Source organism: Myotis davidii, unplaced genomic scaffold (assembly GCF_000327345.1).
Source record: "Myotis davidii unplaced genomic scaffold, ASM32734v1 scaffold134, whole genome shotgun sequence".
NCBI classification, from domain to species: Eukaryota; Metazoa; Chordata; class Mammalia; order Chiroptera; family Vespertilionidae; genus Myotis; species Myotis davidii.
In genome coordinates, this window is record NW_006288853.1 from 6,515,476 (window position 1) to 6,540,361 (window position 24,886).

The following is a 24,886-nucleotide window of genomic DNA, read 5'->3' on the forward strand; positions in this document are numbered from 1 at the left end:
CGCCCCACCCACTAGGATAGTGATGGTGAACCTATGACACGCGTGTCAGAGGTGACACACGAACTCATTTTTTTTGGTTGATTTTTCTTTGTTAAATGGCATTTAAATATATAAAATAAATATCAAAAATATAAGTCTTTGTTTTGCTATGGTAGCAAATATCAAAAAATTTCTATATGTGACACGGCAGCAGAGTTAGGGTTTTTCAAAATGCTGACGTGCCGAGCTCAAAAGGTTCACCGTCACTGATCTAGTGCTCCTCATGATGCCTTTATAGACACAATATATTATTTAAATTTTCTGAAAAAGCTGCTTTGATGGACAAAAATATAAAGTATTGTGAGAGACAACTGTAGTACCTCTTTTCTTTCCTCTTGTCTTCTAAGGAGCTTGATGATTTAAGTTCAGGCGTAGGCAGGGAGATTACTGAAGTTGAAGCCACTATGTGTGTGGTGACAGCTTTGAATGAGTTGATAATCCCTGCCAGTTCCCAGTGAGAACTGCATTTAATGCAGTTATGTCATACCTTAGTTTTCACACCATGTTAGGCATGTTCCCATTTTATGTCCAGTCTAATAGCCCAATAGATATATGTTATCGACCTGCTTTTACTGGTAAGGAGAGTGAACTAGGTCACAAGTTATTAAAATCTAACTTCATGTTCAGTGTTCTTTTTTACATCACACTTAAAAATTATTGTTGCTAACTATGTGACAGAATATAGAACTGGAAACCATTGAGGACCAGTGTCAACATACCTGGGTTCTGGTTGAGAGCCTTTTCTTGAATTACTGTTTTTTCTCTTCATCTCTGGACATTTGTTTAATGATATATTCAGTGATGCTGACATTAATATGTATCCCACAGTGTTCTTGAGTAGATATTCAAGTGCTTTTAAATTTTAAGGCATTTTACAAATGCCTTCTTGTTAAAAGCAATTTGAGCTCTTAGAAATGGTGTCATCTGAAAATAAATGTTGAAATCTTAAGGTTTTTTTTTAAAAAATATATGTTATTGATTTTTTACAGAGAGGAAGGGAGAGGGATAGAGAGCTAGAAACATCGATGAGAGAGAAACATCGACCAGCCGCCTCCTGCACACCTCCCACTGGGGATGTGCCCACAACCAAGGTACATGCCCTTGACTGGAATTGAACCTGGGACCCTTCAGTCCGCAGGCCGACGCTCTATCCACTGAGCCAAACCGGTTTGGCGAAATCTTAAGTTTTTAAACATGAAGGACACTTACCTAATTCCCTGACTTTATAGTTGAAGAAACTGACGCCAAAATTTGTTTGCGTTTATACAAAATTAATTGCATATATCTAACTAGAACCTAGATCTCTAGACACCTGGTTCAGTGCCCTTTCCAGGCTAGCACTCAACTGTTAGGAATTCCTAAATAATGATTTAAAGCAAACGAGATGTGTGTGTGTTTAAACTTAAGATCTTTGAATGAATTTGGCTGGAGATACAGTCTCTTTGAACTTTTATTTGTATTCTACTTCATCATTACTGATGAAGACTCCAGTTATCATTGCATAACAACTGTTATACTTTGTTATCAGACTCCAACTGGTCTTAATTTGGGAAATGATAGAACATATTTGTAAATTGATGCTTTAGACGTTTTTAATTGGCCCAGTAGGAAACTTGATACTTGAGTTAAATTCAGGAGACAGGAAAACGTAGAATGAGAGGACAGAAGAGAATTTCCTAGTTAGGCAGTGGTAGAGCTTAAGATAGAATTTAGGCCATTTAGAATTGAAGGTCAGATAGAGAGCTTCCCAGACAAGGAAAAGCTAAAGGAGTTCACCACCACCAAACCAGTATTACATGAAATGTTGAAGAGTAAATAAAAGGTCAAAAATATGAACAATAAAATGGCAATAAATGCAACAATTGAATCTAAAAATCAAAATAAATGAACAAAGGAATCTAATGAACAAAATAAACTGATGAATAAAATAGAACCAGAGGCACAGAAACATGGAACATGGAATCTCAGAGGGAAGGGAGCAGGGAACCAGGAAGAGATTAACCAAAGAATTTACATGTATTACCAATGGACACAGACAATAGGGTGGTGAAGGCCTGGGGTGGGGTGGGAACCAGGTGGAGGGAGGCAATGGGGAAAATAGGAGGAACATCTGTAATCTCAACAATAAAGGTTTAAAGAAAAAGATCTTAGCTCAGCTCTTCTGACTCCTACTTTATGCACTTTTCACTGAGCAACACTATTTCAAAACACCCCTACGAATATTGCCCTTTCCCCCCAACATCAGTGTCTGGATTGGTTTTGGGCATTGGTTACAGCTTGAGTTTGTACCAGGCAAGACTGGGAAAATGAGGTAGGGAGACAGGGCGAGTGTTTGCTCTAGAGCTGAGGAGCCCTATTCTTTGGCCTGCCCAGACAGGTCAGATTTGGTCAAAGACTATTCTGGGACTCGACATTACTGTGTCCTACACGATGATTCTGGAACCACTTCTGTGGGTTGGCCTACATCGGAAAATTTATGTGGGATGTGGGTGGGGTCCTGGGGTATTTTTCTCCTAACACTCAAGACTTTGAGGTGCATCCAACAAGATCTGCCAACCCACTGAGATGGAGAACATTCCTATGAAGACTAAAATTTGGCTAAGATTGAAACTGCCTTTATTGAGCTGTTTCTTTAGCGCCTTTAAAACAGAATTTTCAAGCTCATTTCAGGACTTGTGTCTTTTATAAGAAGCGAAAATTTCAATTACTGCACAAACTTTTATGTATAGGACTACTTAGTGAGGCAAATGAACTTTTAAAATAAAATGAAATTGTTTTATTTATGAAATACTGTATTTTGAAGAACTAAAACAGGAATCCTTTTACAGAACTGTGCAATGTTGTCAGCTGTTAATGCTCATATTTATAAATAGGTCATCTTTGTTTGAAAAGCATACAAGGTTTTCTAACTCCAAATCTTCCCAGCCACAGTATTGCTACATTAAGTAGAACTGTCAAAGATAAAACAGATCAAAATGATTGTCTAGACTGAATGTTAACCCTTTCCTGTAACATTGGTTAATAATATCTCTTTACCTCTTCATACTTACTTGTTTTATAAATTGTTATTAAAAAACTATTATAATATCCTCCTAGGTAGTGAAGAGTTTAAACCATTGATGTTACTTTCTAAATACCCTATGAGGCCTATAACTATATACCTGATTACCTCATGGAAAATTATTTCTGTGCTTGTGAATGGCAGACTCAGTGAACAGACTGTGTTTGGGTCGGGGGTGGCATGCATTAGAAATATTTATCTAAAGTAATTGATTATTATAAATGACTGTTAGGTAACTTTTATTTATCTGAAATGCTGAACAAAAAATATTCTCTTTTGAATTTTTAATTTTTTACTAACAATATTATGTTTATCACTTTATTTTTCTCCTCTTGAATTTTAACATTTTTATGGCCATATTCATTTAGATATTTTTCTAGTATGAGTTACATTAACTGTACAATATCTGATCTTTATTCTGTGGAATGACTTTTCTTTCCTCTGGTCAATTCCTATAAGTTACAACATTGCTTAATTAATGGAACACTCTGTTGGTTTCAGGCATTTAACTTATCAGTCCAGTGATCAGTTTCTAATATTCTAACCATCAATTTTTAGTAGCACCAATATCCCAGTGTATCTGACCAGATTTAGAATTGGGTCTCTCCTGATAACCTTAGCCTTTAATCTCTTCCCCAAATGTGAAGACTGGCATGTTCCTTGGAATCAGAGTGTTCACTAAAAAAATAAATTAAAAAAATACTGTAATAAACCATAAGCATGGATTCTTATTTTCAAATAGCAAAGCGAGCTTATAAGTCAGATGACCACATGTCCCAGTTTACCCAGAACAATCCTGGATCATACCTGTTACTCTGGCATAATTATAAATAGCTCTTCCTTTACTCTCAAAAGTGTCCTGTTTGGGTAATAAATCATCTAGTCACATACTTATATACTATAATCATTTTGTTATAGTAGATTTGGGTTGTTGAAATGTTATTTGACATAGGACCATAAGACAAATATATATACATACACACACACACACACACACACACACACACGTATTTATATATAATATACATATGCATACATATAATTATATATAGTTATATATCCTTGGTCATTTTATTGTATTGAGGTAGTTCTGAGTGTCTAAATGTAGTATATTGAATAAGAAAGCACGTGCTTTGAAGTTAGGAATCATTTGTCTTCTGACCGTTGGCAGATTATAAAACTTTTCTGAACTTTTTATTTCTGTTAAACGGAGATAATAGCAATACCTAACCAATAGAATTATTGTAAAGACTTAAAGGTGATAACATATAAAAATGTTTTATATCTTTAAATTCCTATGTAATTGTGAGTCATTTTTATGCCACACATGTGCTCCTGAAAATTGGATTTAAAATGAATAATTTTATCTAATTTAGGGGAACTTGCTATCTAACAGAGAATAGACAGTCTTTCAGAAGTGTTTTACTGTAATGGGGAGCAGGGATAAGAGTAGCTGGAGATATATGTGGAATTAAGAGGGGCTGAATTTCAACATATTTGTATGCTGAAAAGAGTGATCCAATAGAAAACAAAAGAATAGATGATGCTGGACAGAGGGACATACCCCTTGAGTATGCAAGAAGGCATATGATCTAGAATACAAATGGAAAGATTGGCCTTACATAATCTAAGGAGCACAAATATGTCCCTAGTCGTTTCGCTTAAATTACACTGTTGGCTTTTTTTTTTTTTTTATGTGTAGTAGTGAAATCACGGATCCCAAGTTCACTGAATTTTGGGAAAAATTTTTGTGTAGATACCACCTAGGTTAGCATACAAAACATGTTCATCTCCCCAGAAAATTCTCTCCTGCCCCTTTTTAACCCATCCCACTCCCTGTCCCACCAGGCAACCATTTTCTTTTTTAAAAAAATCTTCATTGTTGAAACTATTATATATGTCCCCCACTGACCCCTTCTAGCCCGCCCCCCCATTTTCTCCCCCTACCCCAGGTCTTCACCATCCTATTATCTTGTCACATGTCTTCATTGCTCCTGGATATATGCTTAGGACTGGAATTGCTGGGTCACATGGTAATATTATGCTTCCATTTTTGAGGAACTGACAAATTTTTTCCCAAGCCGGCTGCAGCATTTTACGTTTCCAATAGCAGTGTGTGAGGAATACATTTTGCCTATACTTGTTATTGTCTGCCATTCTTTGCTGAGAGACTCTGTGCTTGTTGAGGCATATCTTCAACACTCATTCTGCTTACAACTCTGCCTTAGCCTGCATTTCCTGCTTGTGCAGGGCCTCATGCTCAGAGGGTATTGATTAGGGCTTTTTCTGGGCTTGATCGTGCCCATAGTCCTGGGCAATGTACGTGGCATTCTAGATAATCAGGAATATGCAGAACTTTTCAAAACCTTTTATGGCAATCTCATGTCCCCACCAAGAAGATGGAATTTTTAGCAAGATGGTTGTTGATGAGAGAGAAGAATCATACATGAAGCTGAGGTTTCTGGATTTAAAAAGAGAATGATTAGCCCTAACTGGTTTGGCTCAGCGGATAGAGCGTCCGCCTGCGGACTCAAGGGTCCTAGGTTCAATTCCGGTCAAGGGCATGTACCTTGGTTGCGGGCACATCCCCAGTAGGAGGCATGCAAGAGGCAGCTGATGTTTCTCTCTCATTGATGTTTCTAACTCTATCCCTCTCCCCTACTCTCTTTAAAAAATCAATAAAATATATATATAAAAAAAGAGAATGATTAGTATAAGAGTTAAGGACACTAGCACCATAAGTATAACTAAACATTTCTACTGTTCAGAGGGCCAATCAATATTAACATATCAATAGATAAGCAGTTTCTTTCTCCAGGTCTTTTGTTTGTTTGTTTGTTTTTTGTTTTTTACATATGCATAACATTATTTATTTATTTTTTTGGTATTTTTTTTATAGCTTAAAGTATTACAAAGGGTATTACATATGTCTCCCCCCCCACCCCCCCACCCCCCACTTCCAGGTCTTTTATCTAATATTTATTTCAGTGCGCAAAATTTGTTAAGTGTCCCAAAAAGTAATACAGTATAGGTTTATGTTGGCTGGATCCCTGAATTATGAGACTTTAAAAAATTATACCTCCTCTCCACAAAAAAAAAGTCATTGAGAATCTTTTATGCTAGCATATATTCCAGGAAAAAGGCACTGCTAAGATTTGCAACAAAAATAGTAATTCCAGTATGGATCAGTCATAGTTTTTGGCCATAGTAGAGCCCATGTTCACATCTAGTAAAGCAAGAAAAAAAATAAATGCTTACTTATATAGTGCCTTCATCATTTAAGAAGGGTAATACATATTATTTACTGGCCTGGACTCTAGTTTATATGTGCTTGCATTTAAGAAACTAGCCATTTTAAAGAATTAGTGTTTAATAGAGTTCATTTGTCATATTACAGTGAAGTCATACGGTAGTATGTCAATTATGTACAATGATGGAGAGGAAAACGTTACATGAGTAGTTTAAAATCAATTGCTTTTATAAATTATTGAGTAGTTTTTACTTAACTGATTGTATGAAGACACCTCTTATGTGCTGCTTTAAGCTTAGACCTTCTTAGACAGCCACTGCTTCTGCATTAGTTTCTATAGAGGCTTCGAACCACTGCAGCTTGACAGCATCTCTCTTGTAATGCAGGACAGTAGTTAATGTCTAAATTCTTCTTCTTTTGTCCTTTAGACAAGAAGCTCTGAATCCCATTTCATACGGTTTGCTGAAAAGATTGAGCAATAATCATCTAGCAATATATGTTTCTTATTGTAAATTATAATATCACAGCAAGGTAGGGGTGACATGGGGACATGAACTTCCATGTCCTTGACTGCTCCAGGACTTGCTCCATGCTCTTTAATAACTTTCAGTTGTTGCGTGTCTTACTAGGTAGAGTTCATTATTATGTCAATTGAGTATAAAACTTTGTTGTAAGAGATCTTTAAAAAATCATTAAAATTAATTAGATTGAATCATTGACTGTTGAGTATTAGGGAAAAAAATCACAGGATCTGGTTTCTTGTTATATTTTATTCCATCTAATTTAAAAGTCATCATGCTTTCTAAATGGCTTTGTGCTACCTCTAAGTTGTTGTCCTACATGTAATAGGAAAATAAAAGGTTTAATAAACTAGTATGTTAGGTTTATTTTCCATGATGAGGTAAAGATATTTTTATTTGTGAGCATTTTATGCATCACCTTACTTTCAGAATTATTTCTAACTTGTGCTTGTATTTTGTTTTTTAGTGAAAATATTCTCTTTGGAATGGGAAATCCTCTTCTCGACATCACTGCTGTAGTGGATAAGGATTTTCTTGACAAGTAAGTGTTAAACTCTTCCTATGTACTGTGTGAAACATATCTAAGAGAAACTGATGAAAACTCTAGAATTGAATTTACTCTGTAACACCTTTAATTGGAGAAAAACTCAGGTAATTTAAATCTGTTTATTGCAGTTGTACTATCATTATTTATTGAGTGTTTGACCACAATTTTCCCTGGGAAAACTTGGTACATTTGTTCATCCCTATTGTTATTTTCATTTAAACTTTATTTTTTTATTCTTTGTGAGGAAGAAGTATATATGATTTATCTAATGATTTAATTTCCGATATTCAAAATTAAAAAAAATTCCCAAAATTTAAAAAATTAATGTTAGTGGAGCATTTCACCCCAGAACAGCAGAATATACATTCTTTTCATGTGCACATTGAACATTTTCTAGGATAGACACATGTTAGGATACAAAACAAGTCTTAATAAATTTAAAAAGATTGAAATCATCAAGCATCTTCTCTGACCAAAAGGGTATGAAATTAGAAATTAATCGCAAGGAAAAAACTGAAAAACACAAAGACATGGAGACTAAATAACATGTTACTAAACAGTGAATGGGATAACAATGAGATCAAGGAAGAAATCAAAAGCTACCTTGAAACATGAAAATGAGAACACAACAACCCCAAACTTCTGGGACATAGTAAAAGCAGTTTTAATAGTAAAATTCATAGCATTACAGGCCTATCTCAAGGATCAAGAAAAATCTCGCTCTAACCGGTTTGGCTTAGTGGATAGAGCGTCGGCCTGCGGACTGAAGGGTCCCAGGTTCGATTCTGGTCAAGGACATGTACCTTGGTTGTGGGCACATCCCCAGTAGGGCGTATGCAGGAGGCAGCTGATCGATGTTTCTCTCTCATCAATGTTTCTAACTCTCTACCCCTCTTCCTTCCTCTCTGTAAAAAAATCAATAAAATATATTTAAAAAAAAACTCAAACAATCTAACTTTACACTTAAAGAAATTAGGAAAAAAACAACAAATTCCAAAGTGAGTAGAAAGAAGGAAATAATAAAGAATAGAGTAGAAATAAATGAAATAGAGTCCAAAGAAACAATTCAAAAGATCAATGAAACTAAGAGCTGGTTCTTTGAAAAGATAAACAAAATTGGCAAACCTTTAACCAGAGTCATCAAGAAAAATTGAGTGAGGACCCAAATAAATAAAATCAGAAATGAAAGAGTGCTGGGGTCCAACCCCAGCAGGTCCAGGGGTTCCCAAAGGTGTAGACGGAGTTGGCGAAGAAGGAATGACACGGAGACAGCGTTCAGTTGATCAGCAGCCTAGCCAGGATCTCCAGCCAAGTTCTAGTCTGGATCTCCAGAGAAGTTCTGCCGTTTATTGTCTTGTTACATCCGTATTTATACCAGTTGATTTTAATCCTGTCAATTTCTATTACAAAGGTTAGGGCGTTTCTTATCTCCATTCCAGGGAGTAAAAATTATGTAGCTTAAGTATGATTGTTTGTAGTTAAAGTGATTAACTACCCACCTGGCACTTAGTTAAGGAGTTTCATCCCCTCCCTGACTTCAGGGAAAAATTCCTACCTGGGGAAACAACCTTTCTCGGAGAGGTGACCTTGGTTAAAACACACAGCGCTAAGGGGAACAAACATATTAAGAACAGTATGCTATATACGCCAGGTCCCTTGAAACATATGCTGTGCAGATGTTTCTTTCCTGCAGCGACTGTGTCAAGCAGCAAGGATGGACCGGCTTCCGGCAAAAGAGGAGCAATAAAAACTAACACCACAGAAATACAAAGGATTGTAAGAAAAGAACTACAAACATCTATATGCCAACAAATTGGACAATCTGAATGAAAAGGATGAATTCCTAGAAACATACCATCTTCCAAAACCGAATTAGGAAGAATAAAAGAATCTGAATAGACAGATTACAACTAGTGAAATTGAATCAGTAATAAAAAAAACTCCCAACAAATGAAAAGTCTTGGACTGGATGGCTTCACAGGCAAATTTTACCAAACATTCAAAGAACTAACTCCTCTCCTTCTCAAACTATTCCAGAAAATTCAAAAGGAGGGAAGACTCCTAAGCTCATTTTATGAGGCCAGCATTACCTTAATTCCAAAACCAGAAAAAAATACGACAAAGAAAAAAAATTATAAGCCAATATCCCTGATGAACACAAATTCTAAAATCCTAAACAAAATGCTAACAAACCAGATCCAGCAGTACATTAAAAAGATCATACAGCATGATCAAGTGTGATTTATTCTGGGGGTGCAAGGTTGTCACAATATCTATAAATCAGTAAACATGATACATAAACAAAATGGAGGATAAAAATCACATGATCATATCAATAGATGTAGAAAAAGTATTTGACAAAATCCATCACCCATTTTTGATAAAAACCATTGGCATAGTGGAAGTAGAAGGAACATACATCATTCTCAATTGGCAAAAGCTAAAAGCATTTCCTTTAAGACGAGGAACAAGACAAGGATGTCCACTCTTATACAACTGATAAATGAATTCAGTAAAGTAACAGGATACAAAATAAATAGCCAGAAATTGGTTGCACTTTTATATACCAATAATGAACTTATCAGAAAGGGAAATTAAGAATTCTGTCACACTTGTATAATAAAAACCTAGCAATAAATTTAACCAAGGATATAAAAGACCCATATTCAGAAACTTACAAGACACTGAAGAAAGAAATTGCAAAAGATACAAATAAGTGGAAGCATATACCGTGTTCATGGATGGAAAGAATTAACATCATTAAAATGTCCATACTTCCTAAAGCAATCTATAGATTCAACACAATTCCTCTCAAAATACCAATGGTGTATTTTACAGAATTAGAACAAGTATTCCAAAATTTTATGTGGAACCACAAAAGACCTCAGATAACCACAGCAATTCTGAGAAAGAACAATGCTAGAGGAATCATGGTACCTGAAATCCAACTATACTACATGGCCATAGGAATCAAAATAGCATGGTACTTGCATAAAACAGACATATCTATAAAAGACTGAGATCGACTGGTAGATATGACACACACTGACCACCAGGGGGCAGACACTCAATGCAGGAGCTGCTGAGCAACAGCAACTTTGCACAATGCCCTCTTGCACTCTGGGACCCCTTGGGGGATGTTAGACTGCCGGTTTTGGCCTGATACCCGCAGGTCAGGCCGAAGGACCCCACCTGCCGGAGGAACCCCGCTCACTCCGCAGATGTCCTTTGAGCCTCGGTGCTGCCCCAGGTGTGGCGGGCCTTGGAGGTTACCGCAGGAGGTTGGCTCCAGGGTGTGTCTGGTCCATCTTGCTCAGTCCTGCCCCACCGGCCACCTTCTAATTAATTTACTTTCAGTGTGCATGAATCCACACAGTGGGCCGCTAATAGATTAATAAAACAGAATAGAGAATCCATAAATAAGCCTTATGGTCAATTAATATTTGACAAAGGAGACAAGAACATAAAATGGGGTAAACATAGTCTATTCAATAAATGATGTTGGAAAAATTGGACAGGTACATATAAGAAAATGAAATTAGACCATCTTCTTACACCATGCACAAGAATAAACTCAAAATGGATCGAAGAGTTAAATGTAAGGCTCAAAACCATAAAAATCCTAGAAGAAAACATAGGCAGTAAAATTTTGGATATTTTTCCTAGAATTATTTTTTCTAATATACCTTCTCAGGCAAGGGAAAAGAAATAAACGGGACTATATCAGAATAAAAAGTTTTTGCACAGCAAAGAAAACTATCAACTAAAAGAACACACTGAATAGGAGAACATATTCACCAATGATAGATATGATAAGGGGTTCATATCTAAAAATTATAAAGAACTTATAAAACTCAACACCAAAACCCCCCAAACAATCCAATTAAGAAATGGGTAAAGGACCTGAATAGACCCTTCTCCAAAGAGGACATAGAGATGGCCAATAGACATATGAGAAGATACTCAACATCACTAATCATCAGAGAAATACAGAATTAAAGCCACACTGAGATACTACCTCGCACTTGTGAGGATGGCTGTTAGCAATAATTCAACAAACAAGTGTTGGGGATAGCATGGTGAAAAGGAAACCTCCATGCACTGTTGGTGGGAATGTAGATTAGTGCAGACACTATCGAAAACAGTATGAAGGTTTCTCAAAAAATTAAAAATGGAACTGCCTTATGACAGAGCAATTCAACTTATGGGTATATATCTGAAGAAATCCAAAACACTAATTCAAAAGACTGTATGCATCCCTATGTTCATTGCAGCATTATTTACATTAGCTAAGGTATGGAAGTAACCCAGGCGCCCATCAATAGATGAGTGAATAAAAAAGCTGTGCTATATATATATATATATACAATGGAATATTACTTGGCCATAAAAAAGAAGGAAATATTATCATTTGTGACAGCATGGCTGTACCTGGAGAGCATTATACTATGTGAAATAAGTCAGAGAAAAACAAGTGCCGTGTGATTTCACTTACATGTGGACTGTAAAGAACAAAATAAATGAACAAAACAGAAACTGACTCATAGATACTGAGGACAGACTGATGGTTATCAGCGTGGATGGGATTTGGGGGCCTGGACGAAAAGGTGAAGGGATAAAGAAGTACAAATTGGTGGTTACCGAATAGTCATGGAGATATAAAGTATAGCACAGGAAATACAGTTAATATTGCAATAACTATGTATGGTGTCAGGTGGGTACTTGAAATATCAGGGCATCACTCTAAAAGGATATGATCGTCTAACCATCATTCTGTACACCTGAAACTAAAACAAAATAATATTGAATGTAAACTGTAATTGAAAAATAAAATAAAAAAAGAATGAAGCCAGACAAAAAGAATACATAGTGTATGAATCTATTTATGAGACTATATGAAATTCATTTTAATCTATACAGTAATAAAACAGGTAATTGGTTTCACATGCATTGATCAGGATGTGGTGGAGGGTGGGAAGGAGAGATTGCAAAGGGACAGTTGAGAGCTATTAGGGGTGTGTTTCTTTTCTTGATTTTGTGATGATTTCATGAGTATATACATGTATTAAAACTTTAAATATATACAGTATATTGTATGTCAGTTTTAACTCAAAGCTTTATAAATAAAAAAAATCAATTGAACTTGAGTTCATGGATTTGAAGTTTGCTTAATGTGAGATATTTTTTCCAGGAAGTCAACTAGTTAATAGTCACTATTTTATTTTATTAAAATTACTAGAGGCCCGGTGCATGAATTTGTGCACCAGTGGGGTCTCTCAGTCTGGCCTGTGGGATCAGGCTGAAACCAGGTCTCTGACATCCCCCGAGGGGTCTAGGATTGCAAGAGGGCGCAGGTCAGGCTGAGGGACCCCACTGGTGCACAATCGGGGCCGGGGAGGAACACAGGAGGTTGGCCAGCCAGGGAGGGACCGTGGGAGGGCTCCAGGGTGTGTCCGGCCAGTCTTGCTCAGTCCTGACCAGCCAGCTAACCTACTGGTTGGAGCATCTGCCCCTTGGTTGTTAGTGCATGTCACAGCGACTGGTCGACTGTCTGCCCTCTGGTGGTCAGTGCATGTCATAGCGAGTGGTTGAGCAGCCTTAGTATATTATTAGCATATTACGCTTTGATTGGTTGAATGGATGACCAGACGATTGGACACTTAGCATATTAGGTTTTTATTGTATAGAATTCATTAAATTTATTCAGGTGACCTTGGTTAATAGGATCATATAAGTTTCAAGTGTACATTTCTATGATTCAATATCTGTATGTTGCATTATGTGTCCACCACCCAAAGTCAAACCATCTTTTATCACCATATATTAGGCCCTTTCCACCTCTCACCTCCCCACCTCCCATCTCCCCAGCCCTCTGGTAACCACCACACTGCTGTGTCCAGAGTTTTAGTTTTATATCCCATGTATGAGTGAAATCATATGGTTCTTAGTTTTTCTGACTGATTTCACTTAGCATAATATTCTCAAGGTCCATCCATGTTGTTGCAAGTGGCAGTATTTCGTCTTTTCTTATGGCCGAGTAATATTCCATTATCACATTTTTTGTTGTTGTTAATCCTCACCAGAGAATATTTTCCCATTGATTTTAGAGAATGTAAGGGAGGGGAGAGACACAGAGAGAGAAACATCGATGTGAGAAAGACACATCCGTTGGTTGCCTCCCACATGAGCAGGGCTGGGGATCAAGCCTGCAACTGAGGTAGGTGCCCTTTTGACCAGAATCGAACCCGGGACCCTTCAGTTCGTGGGCCAGTGCTCTATTTACTGAGCCGAACCAGCTGAGGCTATACCACATTTTCTTTATCCAGCCCTTATTGAAGGAGACTTTGGTTGTCTTCATGTCTTGGCCTCCATGAGTAATGCTGCAACTAACTGAGGGGTGCATATATCTTTGTGGATACGTGTTTTTTTTTTAAACTTCACCTGAGGGATATGTTTTTATTGATTTTTAGAGAGAGAGGAAGGAAGAGAGAAAAACACCAATTGGTTGCCTCCCATATGCTCCCCGACCGGGGATTAAACCCGCAATCTTTTGGTGAACAGAACGACATTCCAAACAACTGAGCCACCTGGCCAGGGTCATGTTTTTGTGTTTTTTTTCAGGTAGATATTCAGAAGAGGGATTGCTGGGTCATAAGGTAACTCTATTAATTTTTTGAGGAACCACCAGACTGTTTCCCATAGTGGCTGCACTAGTTTACATTCCCACCAGCAGTGAATGAGGGTTCCCTTTTCTCCACAACCTTTGCAACACTTGTTATTACTTGCCTGCTTGATAATAGCAATTATAGCAGATGTGAGGTGGTATCTCATTGTAGTTTTGATTTGTATTTCCCTAATAGCTAATGTAGTTGATCCTCACCTGAGAATATTTTCCCATTGATTTTACAGAATGTAAGGGAGGGGAGAGACACACAGAGAGAGACATCGATGTGAAAAATATATCTGTTGGCCGTTTGTATGTCTTCTTGGGAGACGTCTGTTCAGGTCCTCTGTCCATTGTAATTGGGTTTTTGGTGTTGAGTTTTATGAGTTCTTTATATATTTTGGATATTAAACCTTAAAAAATCAAGTACCATATAAAAATACAAAGAGAAAGTACAAAATTTGAAATATGGTGTGTAACTAGTGTTACTATTTTGATAAGATATGCCTTTAGGCATATCTTAGCTTATATAATCTATTAATATATGTTTGTGTTTATGGGATAATACTATGTTTAGTCTTAGGTAATTTTTTTTCACTCTACACTATGGTTTTGGATGTTTGTTTTTAAAAGTTCCTGCAAATGTGATCTGAATGATTATGATCTGGCAGCTGTGTGCTAACACTACTGGGCACTTAAATAGTTTCTTTGTTTTATTAGCTGTTGATCCTGAAATGGCCAACTGAAGTTCTATTTTTGTGGGGGGAGGGAAGATTTTTTAACTTTTAACAATGATTTTTACATTTGTTACTTGGAGTCCAAAAAGCAAGCTTTTGCATCCTATTCATAAAAGGTAAATGCTTTCCTTAAATTTCTTCCAAAATATGCTTGAAAATATTTCCTATTATTTCAATAAACCGTGTTTAGCTTACATTCCAGACCATGTTTAGATAACTGTTTTGCATTTGAAGTCTGTGAATTATCCAGGAATGGTTGCTAGGTATTATAAAAAATGAATTAAATATATGCTTATTAATATCTTACACTATGAGAATGAGTTAACTGTCGAAATTCTTCTGAGAAAATATTCATTATTTTGATTCTGATTTTTAATGTATTTGGCATTTCAGATAGAAACTGATCAATATAACACTAGTACTTGTTAAAAAGTAAACTAGTATTAAAGGTTTTTGAAGGAAAAATGTTGGTCCTTTGCTGCATCTTCTACCTCTGCTTTTCCATTTACTCCATTCCCCATAAGTGCCGTTTTTCCAGAAGAAACCATTTTAAATTTCTATTAGCTATTTTTTCCTGGTATCTATCTGTTTCTAAGTAATATACTTAGACATATTGCTATGGTGTGATTTTCATAAAGGTGATTGATTGGAGAGGCAAAGGATAGAGTTCCTTTAGTGTAAGGAAAGGATACAATAACATGATTCCATTAGGATGACTTCCAGATGAGAGGACAAAATAGCACTTCGTGTGGAAGGACACACTTGGTCTTCAAGTCCCTATGGGATGAGATCACCTAAACTGGGTAATGATAGAGATAATTCCCCCTGACCTTCTGAGAACTTTAGTTTTGTCATTCTTACAGGGATTTTTATATTCTCTTGATGGTTTTTGAGTTTCCGATTACTTACCTTCTTACTGACCAGGTTCTAGTAACTGGTAAAAACCCCTGATCATTCCTGAATGTTTACTGTGAGATTAGGTGAATTGAAGGTTAATTTTCCATGTCTGCCATCTACCTCACATTCTTAAACATAGGGGCAGTATGAGTACTCTATGTAGCTTTTTCTTGGCTTGTCAATTTTAGATCTTATATATTGACTGCCTATTTTGATACCTAAAGATTTAGCTCTTTCACCTACCACCACTTCTTCATCTTCCCCTTCTTCACCTTTCCTATTTATATTTATAAAAGGCTAATAAGCTAAGTGTCTGACCATCTGACCAGTCACTATGACGCACACTGACCACTGGGGAGCAGACGCTCAAAACAGGACCTGCCGAGCTGCAGTGACTTGGCAGCGGCGGCTCTCGGGTGACGCACCCCGAAACCAGAGAGAAAGGAGCCCGATTCCTTGCAAGGCTGCATGATTCCACCTTTTGTCTGTGGGTTATGTTGTTGCTGGGGCACTGTTGGCCCCGAATCTGGTTTACTGCACACTTGCATTTGCATTCCACACCCTGTATGACAGCAACTTTGCACAGTGCCCTCTCGCACTCTGGGACTCCTCGGTGGATGTTGGAGAGCCAGTTTCAGCCCTATCCCTGCAGGCCAGGCTGAGGGACCCCACTCACTACACAGATGCTCGGGAAGGACTGTGGGAGGTTGGCTCCAGGGTGTGTCCTGCCTGTCTTGCCCAATTCCGCCCCGCTGGACACCTTCTAATTAATTTCCTTTCAATGTGCACGGACCTGTGCAGTGGTTTACTAGTATTATTTATTACATTAAAGCAAGTCATTAATCACTGTGAACGAAAATGTGGACTGTGATTACATTATATATATATATATATTTGTTTTCCTTACAGTTACTTGCATCCTCTGTTCATTTGCACCATTTTCTAAATGAGTTCAAATTTTCAAGCCACTCTTTAAACCTATCACCTGCCTTTCTTCTTCATCCCCTTTCTCTGTTTCTCGAAATCATTAAGTTTATCATCCTCTTTTCCTCAGGTGACCTCCCTTCTAGGATTCTCTGTCTTTGTGCTCTAAACTGAACTCTTTGTGCTGTTAGACTTACATTATTCTTCCTGGAACTTTATTTTGACTTTCTCCTGTTTGGATCTCTTGTTTCCTGCGTCTCATAGCTTCTTTACTGGTTTCTTGTTTGTGTGTGTGTAGTATATCCTTCAGTAGCATCCTAAGAAAAAGAGTGCATGAGTACATGTATAGCACATTTTTTTGAATCCTTGTGTATATCTGATGATCCTTTAAAAAATACCTCCTCTCCCCCCACACACCTTATTGCTTGGTTAGTATAGAGTTTTCTTTGAGAATTTTGAAGGCATGTGTCGTTGCCTGCCAGCATGGAACACATCTTGTCACATTGTATATCACCAGTTTTGTTTTGTTTTTTCTCTATAGAAGCTTGTAATATCTTTATTTTTTTTGGTCCTTGCTATTAGTAAATTATTATGTAACATTTTGTTCTTGTGTTATGAGTGTAGTTTTTTTCTTTTGTCTGTCAGAGATAGTTTTGTTTGGTTTTTGAAGGTTTTTCTTGTTTCCTTCTTTATCTCTTTTCTGTGGATTCCTTTTTTTTGATTGTTTATTGTCGTCTTTCTTGTTCACAATGGAGACTTTCCTCCAATATTTAAGGTGACCTTTGACTTGTCACGTGTAAGGCTAAAACATTAAAAAGTTCATTCCATTTATTTGCATAGGAATAAGATAAAGTCTAAAAGGATATGTTTTAAACTCTGTCATGAGAGGGTAGGGTGGCTAGAGTGGGTACTTCTATTTCCACATCTATACATATAAAGAGGTAATATGCTAATTGTCCATTACAGTGTCCCAGTAACGACCAATTTGCATATTGACAGACCAGCAGGAGGCTGCACATGCAGCAAGGGGCAGGCGGCTGGAGCCAAGTTCCTGGGGGTCTGAAGAGAGTGCCTGGCAGGAGCCCGGACTGCAAAAAAGGAAGAGGGAGTGGCCATGGGGAGCTCTTCCAATCCCCCTGCATGAACACCCTACTTTAGCCCCTGCACCCCAGCGGGGACAAACAGACACCCTACCTCAGCCCCTGTACCCCTGGGGGGACAGGGAAGCTGACCAGACAGGGATAAGACCCAGCCTCGGGGGTAGCTGCAGCCAGCACCTCCGACTCCCAATCTCTTCCCCTGCTACCCCCGCCAGGGGTGCCCACAACAATAGCATGCCTGTGACTACCTGTCAGTACCCCCGAGGCCCCCCCGGGGCCCACGGCCTGCCTCTGCCCGGCTCCCTCTGCTGGGGCTGAGCATGCCTCTCCTCCCTACAACTCCAGACCTGGGTGGAGGCAGGCCTGAGTGACCCCCTAGGGTCAAACCCACCCCGCCACCCCCACAGCAGCAGCGCTGTCTCCGCAGCGGAAGTGGGAAGTGCGCTAAACCTCACTGGGGGCACGGCTAAACCCGCCCTCCTAGCCCACCTGGCTCCACCCTAGCCGGCCCCCACCCTGCTCCAGGAGATTGGAGCCCCGCCCTGAGCAGGTACAGCTGCAAAACAGCCACGTACAATTTAAAGAATGGAGCCAAGTGGGAAGGTTTGACAGTTACTCCCCCTTCGGCCTCGCCGCCCCCCTAACGCCCTGCCCCCTGCCAGTGCCTGCAGGGACGACCACCACTACAGGGCTGCTGGCCAGAGCCTGTCCCTCCAAGGCCTGCAGAACCCTCTGCAAAGCTTCCATAGCTACAGTCCCAGGAAACAATCATGCCCTCCTCCCCTAATCAGCACCTGCTACCTGCGAGGGTACCGTGAGCTTAAAAGTAACAATCCCTTCCCATTCAGACATCACTTACTTGATGAAACATTGCTAGGTTTATTAGCTCAGAACCTCCTCATGACAGACCAGTGAGGTAGGCGGAGAAGAGATTACAATTCCCATGGTATATGCATATGTATTCAGAAATGAAGCTCAGAGAGGAAAAGTGTCAAGACCACTGGTTCCCAAGGTGCAGCACACGCCCCACGGCGGGGAGGGGCAATTCGAGAATGAGTTAACAGTGAATTTTTTTGTATTTCTTACGGTTCTAGGGGGCCTCATCTACAGGGTATCCTACATAATAAAAGGCTAATATGCAAATGACTGAATGGTGGAATGACCGGTCATTATGATGCGCACTGACCACCAGGGGGCAGACAATGCAGGAGCTGCCCCTGGTGGTCAGTGTGCTCCCACAGGGGGAGCGCTGCTCAGCCAGAAGCTGGGCTCACGGCTGGTGAGCACAGCAGCAGTGGTGGGAGCCTCTCCTGCCTCCGTGGCAATGCTAAGGATGTCTGACTGATGGCTTAGGCCCACTAAGCCATCGGTCGGACATCCCCCCAGGGCTCCCAGACTACAAGAGGACGCAGGCCAGGCTGAGGGACACCCCTGCCAAGTGCATGAATTTTGTGCACCAGGCCTCTAGTTTTGTAATATTTAAGATTTTTATAACAATCCTGAATTGCTTTTATAAATTTTAAAAATGCCTTAATAAAGTTATCACTTACTGTGTAATAATAATTATCTATTGCTGAGTAACACATCACCTCAAAAGTTGTCTGCTGAAAACAACAAACGTTTAGTATCTTGCACAGTTCCTGATGATCAAAAAGTTGAGTGTGTTATAGCTGAGTGGTTCTGCTTTAGGGTCTCTAATTAATTTGCAGCAGTCTGTTGGCCAGGGTGGCGATTATTTCAAGGCTCAACTGTGGCTGATAGATTTGCTTCCCAGCTCACTCATACTGTTTGTTGGCTTGCCTCAGTTTCTCAAGAATTCTTGGACTGAGGTCCACAGTTTTTTACCTTGTGGCTCCTCTGTGTCCTAAAAACATGACAGCTGTTTGCTGCATTTCCAGTCATTTGAGAGAGTGAAAGAGTAATTTTTCCTAGATGTAAGCTGCAGTCATTTTTATAACCAAATCTTGGAGGTGACATGCCATTATTTTTGCCATAGGCTTGCGACTGTTCATACCTTGTATGATGAGGGTGGGCAGTACACATGGATGTGAGAAATGGAGGCAGGGGTCTTTGGGGGCCAGAGGACAGACTGTGATAGCCAACCTTCAAGATAGCTCCCAATGACCCCCTCCTGGTGTTCTCTGAGTAGTCCCCTCCCACATTGCACCAAGGCTGATCTACTAGTATATAACCAGTGACAAATGGCAGAAGTGATGGTATGCTGCTTTAGAGGTTAGGTTGTAAAAGACTGTCTTCCGTCGTGGGTGCTCTTTCACTTGTTCATATACTCGTTCACTCTTTCTCTGTCTCTTTATCACCTTCTTTTGGGTTACTCCTTCTGGGAGAAGCTAACTGCCACGTCCTGAGGACATTCAGGCTCCCTATAGAGAGGCCTGAGGCTGGAGATATCAGGCCTCTGGCCTGCAGCCAGTGAGGAACCAAGACTTGCCAATAACCATGAAACTGAACTTAGAAGTGCATTCTCAATCCTCTGTTGAGCCCTAAAATGATTGCAGCAACCTCATGAGAGACTGTGAGCCAGAAAACTCAGTTAAGGCACTCCATCAGATTGACCATCAGATACTGTGAGATATGACTATTTGTTAATCTCCTAAGATATGGATGACTTTGTTACAGTGCCAAAGAACATTCATGCATGAATTAAAAGTGGTGTTTTTTTTTTCAAACACACATTCACCCATCCCATACCTCTCAATATCTCATTGGAAGGTTGATATGAATGGGTTGGGCTTATTTACTAATGGGAATTAATTGTGGCTTGGTTACAGTAAAAGCCCATTTTGTGTGTGTGTGTGTGTGTGTTGACCCCTGATATTAGTGTCTGGAAGTTTATTCCCTAAGTCTTTAATTTCTTTATAGAAAAGTCTTCCAGTTTCCTTTCTGAAGGTATTCTGAAGAATAGAGCCTGGCTGTTTTTGCATTAGAGCTGGCCAGGAAAAGGGGGCTACAGGTACCATAATTAAATTGGCAGTTTCATCTGTCCCTCCCTACTTCTACTGTTTTGCCTGTTGTTCCTTAGTTCAGAGATCCTTTTGTTTGGTTTCTCAAGAGAATAACCCTCTAATTTATTTTAGGAATTGTCAGTTGTGATGGTGAGATGGTATGCAGTTCCCTCACTTTTAGCTCCATGTCTTATCTGTTATTTTATAACTAAAGCTTTACAATAATTCTTAAAGTTTGATAGGGCAAGTTCTTACACTTTCAATAGTTTTCTTAGTTATTTTTCATTTTTTGTACATAAATTTTAGAATGAGCTTGTCAAATTCTATAAAAATTCTTTCTATAATTTTATTTAGAATTGTACTGTATTTGTAGATTAATTTAGAAAAGTGGAGATTTTTATCATGAGTTTTTAAAATGTGTATGTATATATTTCTCCATTATTTTAGGTATGCTTTTATATATTTCCCTCATGGCCCAGCGCGTGAAATCGCGTGCAGAAGGCTGCCTGCCACTTCCGTGGGAGCCGGTGGAAGCCACTGTATGCCCACGGGGGCGGCGGGAGCCATGCCACTTCTGCAGGAGAGAGACAGAAGGGAGCCGCTCCATGCCCTTGGGAGGCGGAAGTGAGCTGCCGCTGCCTGCAGGTGCCGGGAGGGAGCTGCTGCCGCCCATGGGAGCTGGGGAGGGGGAAGGGACTGAGAGGTACTCCATGCATCTCCTGGTGACCGGTCATGCATGCAGCCCCGCCTACCTGCGCATGCTTGCTGCACACGCAGCCTCCTGCTGATCGGTTGTTATGTGTGAGGGCATGATGACTATTTGCATATTAGCCTTTTATTAGGTAGGATTAACACATAGGTGCTAAGTACATTAAACAAAATGGTTAGGTTTTTAAATATTTATATATCTTCTGTAGTGGTTATTGCTAAATTTGTTAGCTTCAAAAATTATAAAAACAAATGTTTATTTGAGAAAATTCAAACCACATAGAAGTGATTAAAGTAAAACCAAAATCTGAGGTTAGTTACTCTATCATCTCTAGTTTTGTACACTAGAATTTTCTGTGATGATAAAAATGTGTATCATACTGCCCAGTATGGTAACCTAACCAGTAGTTACATTTAGCTTTGAACATTTGAAGTGTGGTTGTGCAACTGATGAATTAAAATTTTTTTTTTAAATTTTAATTAATTTAAACTTAAATAGTCATATGAGATTAGTGGTTACTATATTAAACAGGGTAGCTTAGGTCTTATTGTGTAATTTTATCGTTTTCTTCATATATGTACATTTTTTATTGGTTTATTCTAGGTATTATACTATAAAAATAAAATTGTTGCTATAGTGAGTACAATATTTGTTAATAACATTTTCTAGAGTATTGCTGGTATTTGGAAACAATACAGAATTTTGAATATTTGCTTTAACTTACCTTGTGACCTGCATAAAAGAAAGATGGTTGTGGGCTATTTTGATTCCCTCTTTTAGAATACTAGAGTCTTACAGTTTGAAATAAACTGATATTTGATTTTGAATCTTTACATTATTTCACATATTAAATGATTAGTCTTGAGTTGCTCTGAGGCTTCCTCTAATAAGACCTAAATTATGGATACTAAATGATCATAGAGTCATTTATGAAGTCTTTGCTTTGCCCTAGATATAATTAGATGGTGGTCATTATAGATTCTTTGTTATTCAGACCTGACTTTGAATATTAAGAAAAATGGTATTCATAAGGCTTACCTAAACATGGATTTTTTTAAAAAACTGATTTTAGAGAGGGAGGGAGGAGAGACATAGGGAGAGAGAGAAATGCATTAATTGGTTGCCTCCTCCTGTATGCAACCTGACCGGGCATGAACCTGAAACCTAGGTATGTGCCCTGACCAGGAATCAAACCTGAGACCTTCTGATGCAACAGACAGTGCTCCAACCAACTGAGCCACACCACCTAGGGCAACATGGATTCATTTTTAACAGTTCATTTAAGCTTAATACAGATTTTTTTTGGAGCACCTGCTTTGTGATAAGCATGTTCCCAAATACTGGAAATACAATGTTGAGTAAATTTCTTGCCTTTAGCATCTAGTAATCTAATTGAGGAGACAGAAGTAGAAAGAAGTCACTTTATTACTGTGGCATGATAGAATAGAGGTTAATGATGAGTGTTCTCTGAAGCCACTTACAGTTGTGTGACCTTGGCTGTGTTTAATCTGTGGAAGCTCAGTTTCCTTTTGAATAAATTAGGAATATTATAATAAGGATATTAGAATATGAATATTATAATATGAGGAATGAATGAGATAATTTATGGATTTTCCATATGTTAGCTAATATTATTTGGCTACTAAAGAATTAGAATGTTTCTCATGTCCTTGTTACAGGCAGTAAGTTAAAGTACGGGGATGATATGGTTGGATTCACATTTAGAATTATATAAATCACTGTGTCTACAATAGGTCAATGGGTTTGAGGATATAGATTAAAGGAAGCTGTAGTGATAGGCCTGTTGAGAGATTTTAGGTAGGGTAGAATGGTTGGGAGAAAGTTCAGTAATATTTTAGTGTTATAAAGATAAGACAATGATTGATTTAATGATCAGAGCAAAGGACTAGGGATGATATTCCAACTTTGGGTTTTAGTGACTCAGTAGATGGTGATACTTACAACTGAGGGATTATGGGTGGAGGACATGTTAAAGGAGATAGAGAAATTGAGGTTAATTTTGTTCATGCAAGAGATGAATATGTGATATGTAGGTGGGCATATTTAGATTTTTGATTTATGTTTCAGGTAGATAGAGAATTTGTGGCTGGAGAGATAGACAATAAATAAACATTATATTTGTAGTTTTACACAATGCCATTCAATAATGTTAGCTATTATTCCCATCAGCATCATTATATAGTTGGTATTTAAAGCAACCAACAAGAGCCTTTCTAAAGAAAGCGTATAAAGTAAAAGGAGAAGTGGACTGGAAGATAGAACATTCAGTAGATGGATAGATGAAGAAGAACTATGGGAGGAATTGGAGGAGAAATAGTGAGCTATTAGCAGAAGAACTAAGGCAGGGTCTCATGAAGTATAGTGAGTATGACAAGAGTACTTAATAATATCAGATGTAATATGATTAATAACTTAAGGACTATAAGAGTCCAGTAGAAATAAATCAACAAACAAGTGTTGGTGAGGAAATGGAGAAAAGAGAACCCTGTGCATTGTTGGTGGAATAGCAAATTGGTGCAGACATTATGGGAAACAGTATGGAAGTTCCTCAAAAAAAAAAATTATTCACTTCTGGGTATATATTCAAGGACATCCGAAACAATAATTTGAAAATGTAAATGCATCCCTCTGTGCATTGCAGCATCATTTACGATAGCAAAGACATGGAAGCAGTCAAAGTGCCCATCAATAGATGAGTGGGTAAAGACATGGTACATACATACAATGGAATATTACTCGGCCACAAAAAGGAATGAAATCTTATCATTTGTGACAGCATGGATGGACCTGGAGAGCATTTTGCTAAGTGAAATAAATCAGACAGAGAAAAACAAATACCATATGATTTCATTTATATGTGAACTGGAAAGAACAAAATAAATGAACAAAACATAAATAAACTCATAGGTACAGAGAACAAACTGAGGGTTGCCAGATGGGAGAGGTATTGGGGGGGGCGGGTGAGGAGTTTGGGTAAAAAAGGTAAAGGGATAAAGATGTACAACTTGGCACTTACAAAATAGTCACATGATGTAAAGTACAGCATATGGAATACATTCAGTAATATAACAACTATGTATGGTTCCAGGTGTTTACTAGAATTATCAGGGGAATCACTGATTAATTAAATTACACAGTTATCTAACCACTATGTTGTACATCTGAAAATAATATAAAATGACATTGAATGTCAACTGTAATTAAAAGTCAAATAAATTAAGTTGAAAATAGATCCTCTAGTCTGCTGTTGGGAGTCTGTATAATATCCTCTATTTCAGTCAGTGTATGCTTAATTTCCAGTTGGTCCTTTATCATAACATCGAGGGTCTGACTAGATTTCTTGAGGATCTCACTACATTTATTGGTGGTCTCACCTCTTTTTGAGGGTCTTACTAAATTTATCGGCGGCTTCTAGAAAGTTCTTGAAAACCCTTAAAAGTGTGGTTTTGAAGT

The 24,886-nt window shown here is 38.3% G+C and overlaps 1 protein-coding gene across 1 annotated transcript in view; it reads left to right on the plus strand.

Annotated features, from left to right (window-relative positions):
- ADK (adenosine kinase) overlaps nt 1-24,886 on the plus strand; it is a 330,393-nt gene that overhangs the window by 38,977 nt on the left and 266,530 nt on the right. Inside the window, exon 2 of the mRNA XM_006761032.2 lies at nt 7,338-7,412. Coding sequence (XP_006761095.2) covers nt 7,338-7,412 — 75 coding nt within the window. The remainder of the gene's footprint in view (nt 1-7,337; nt 7,413-24,886) is intronic.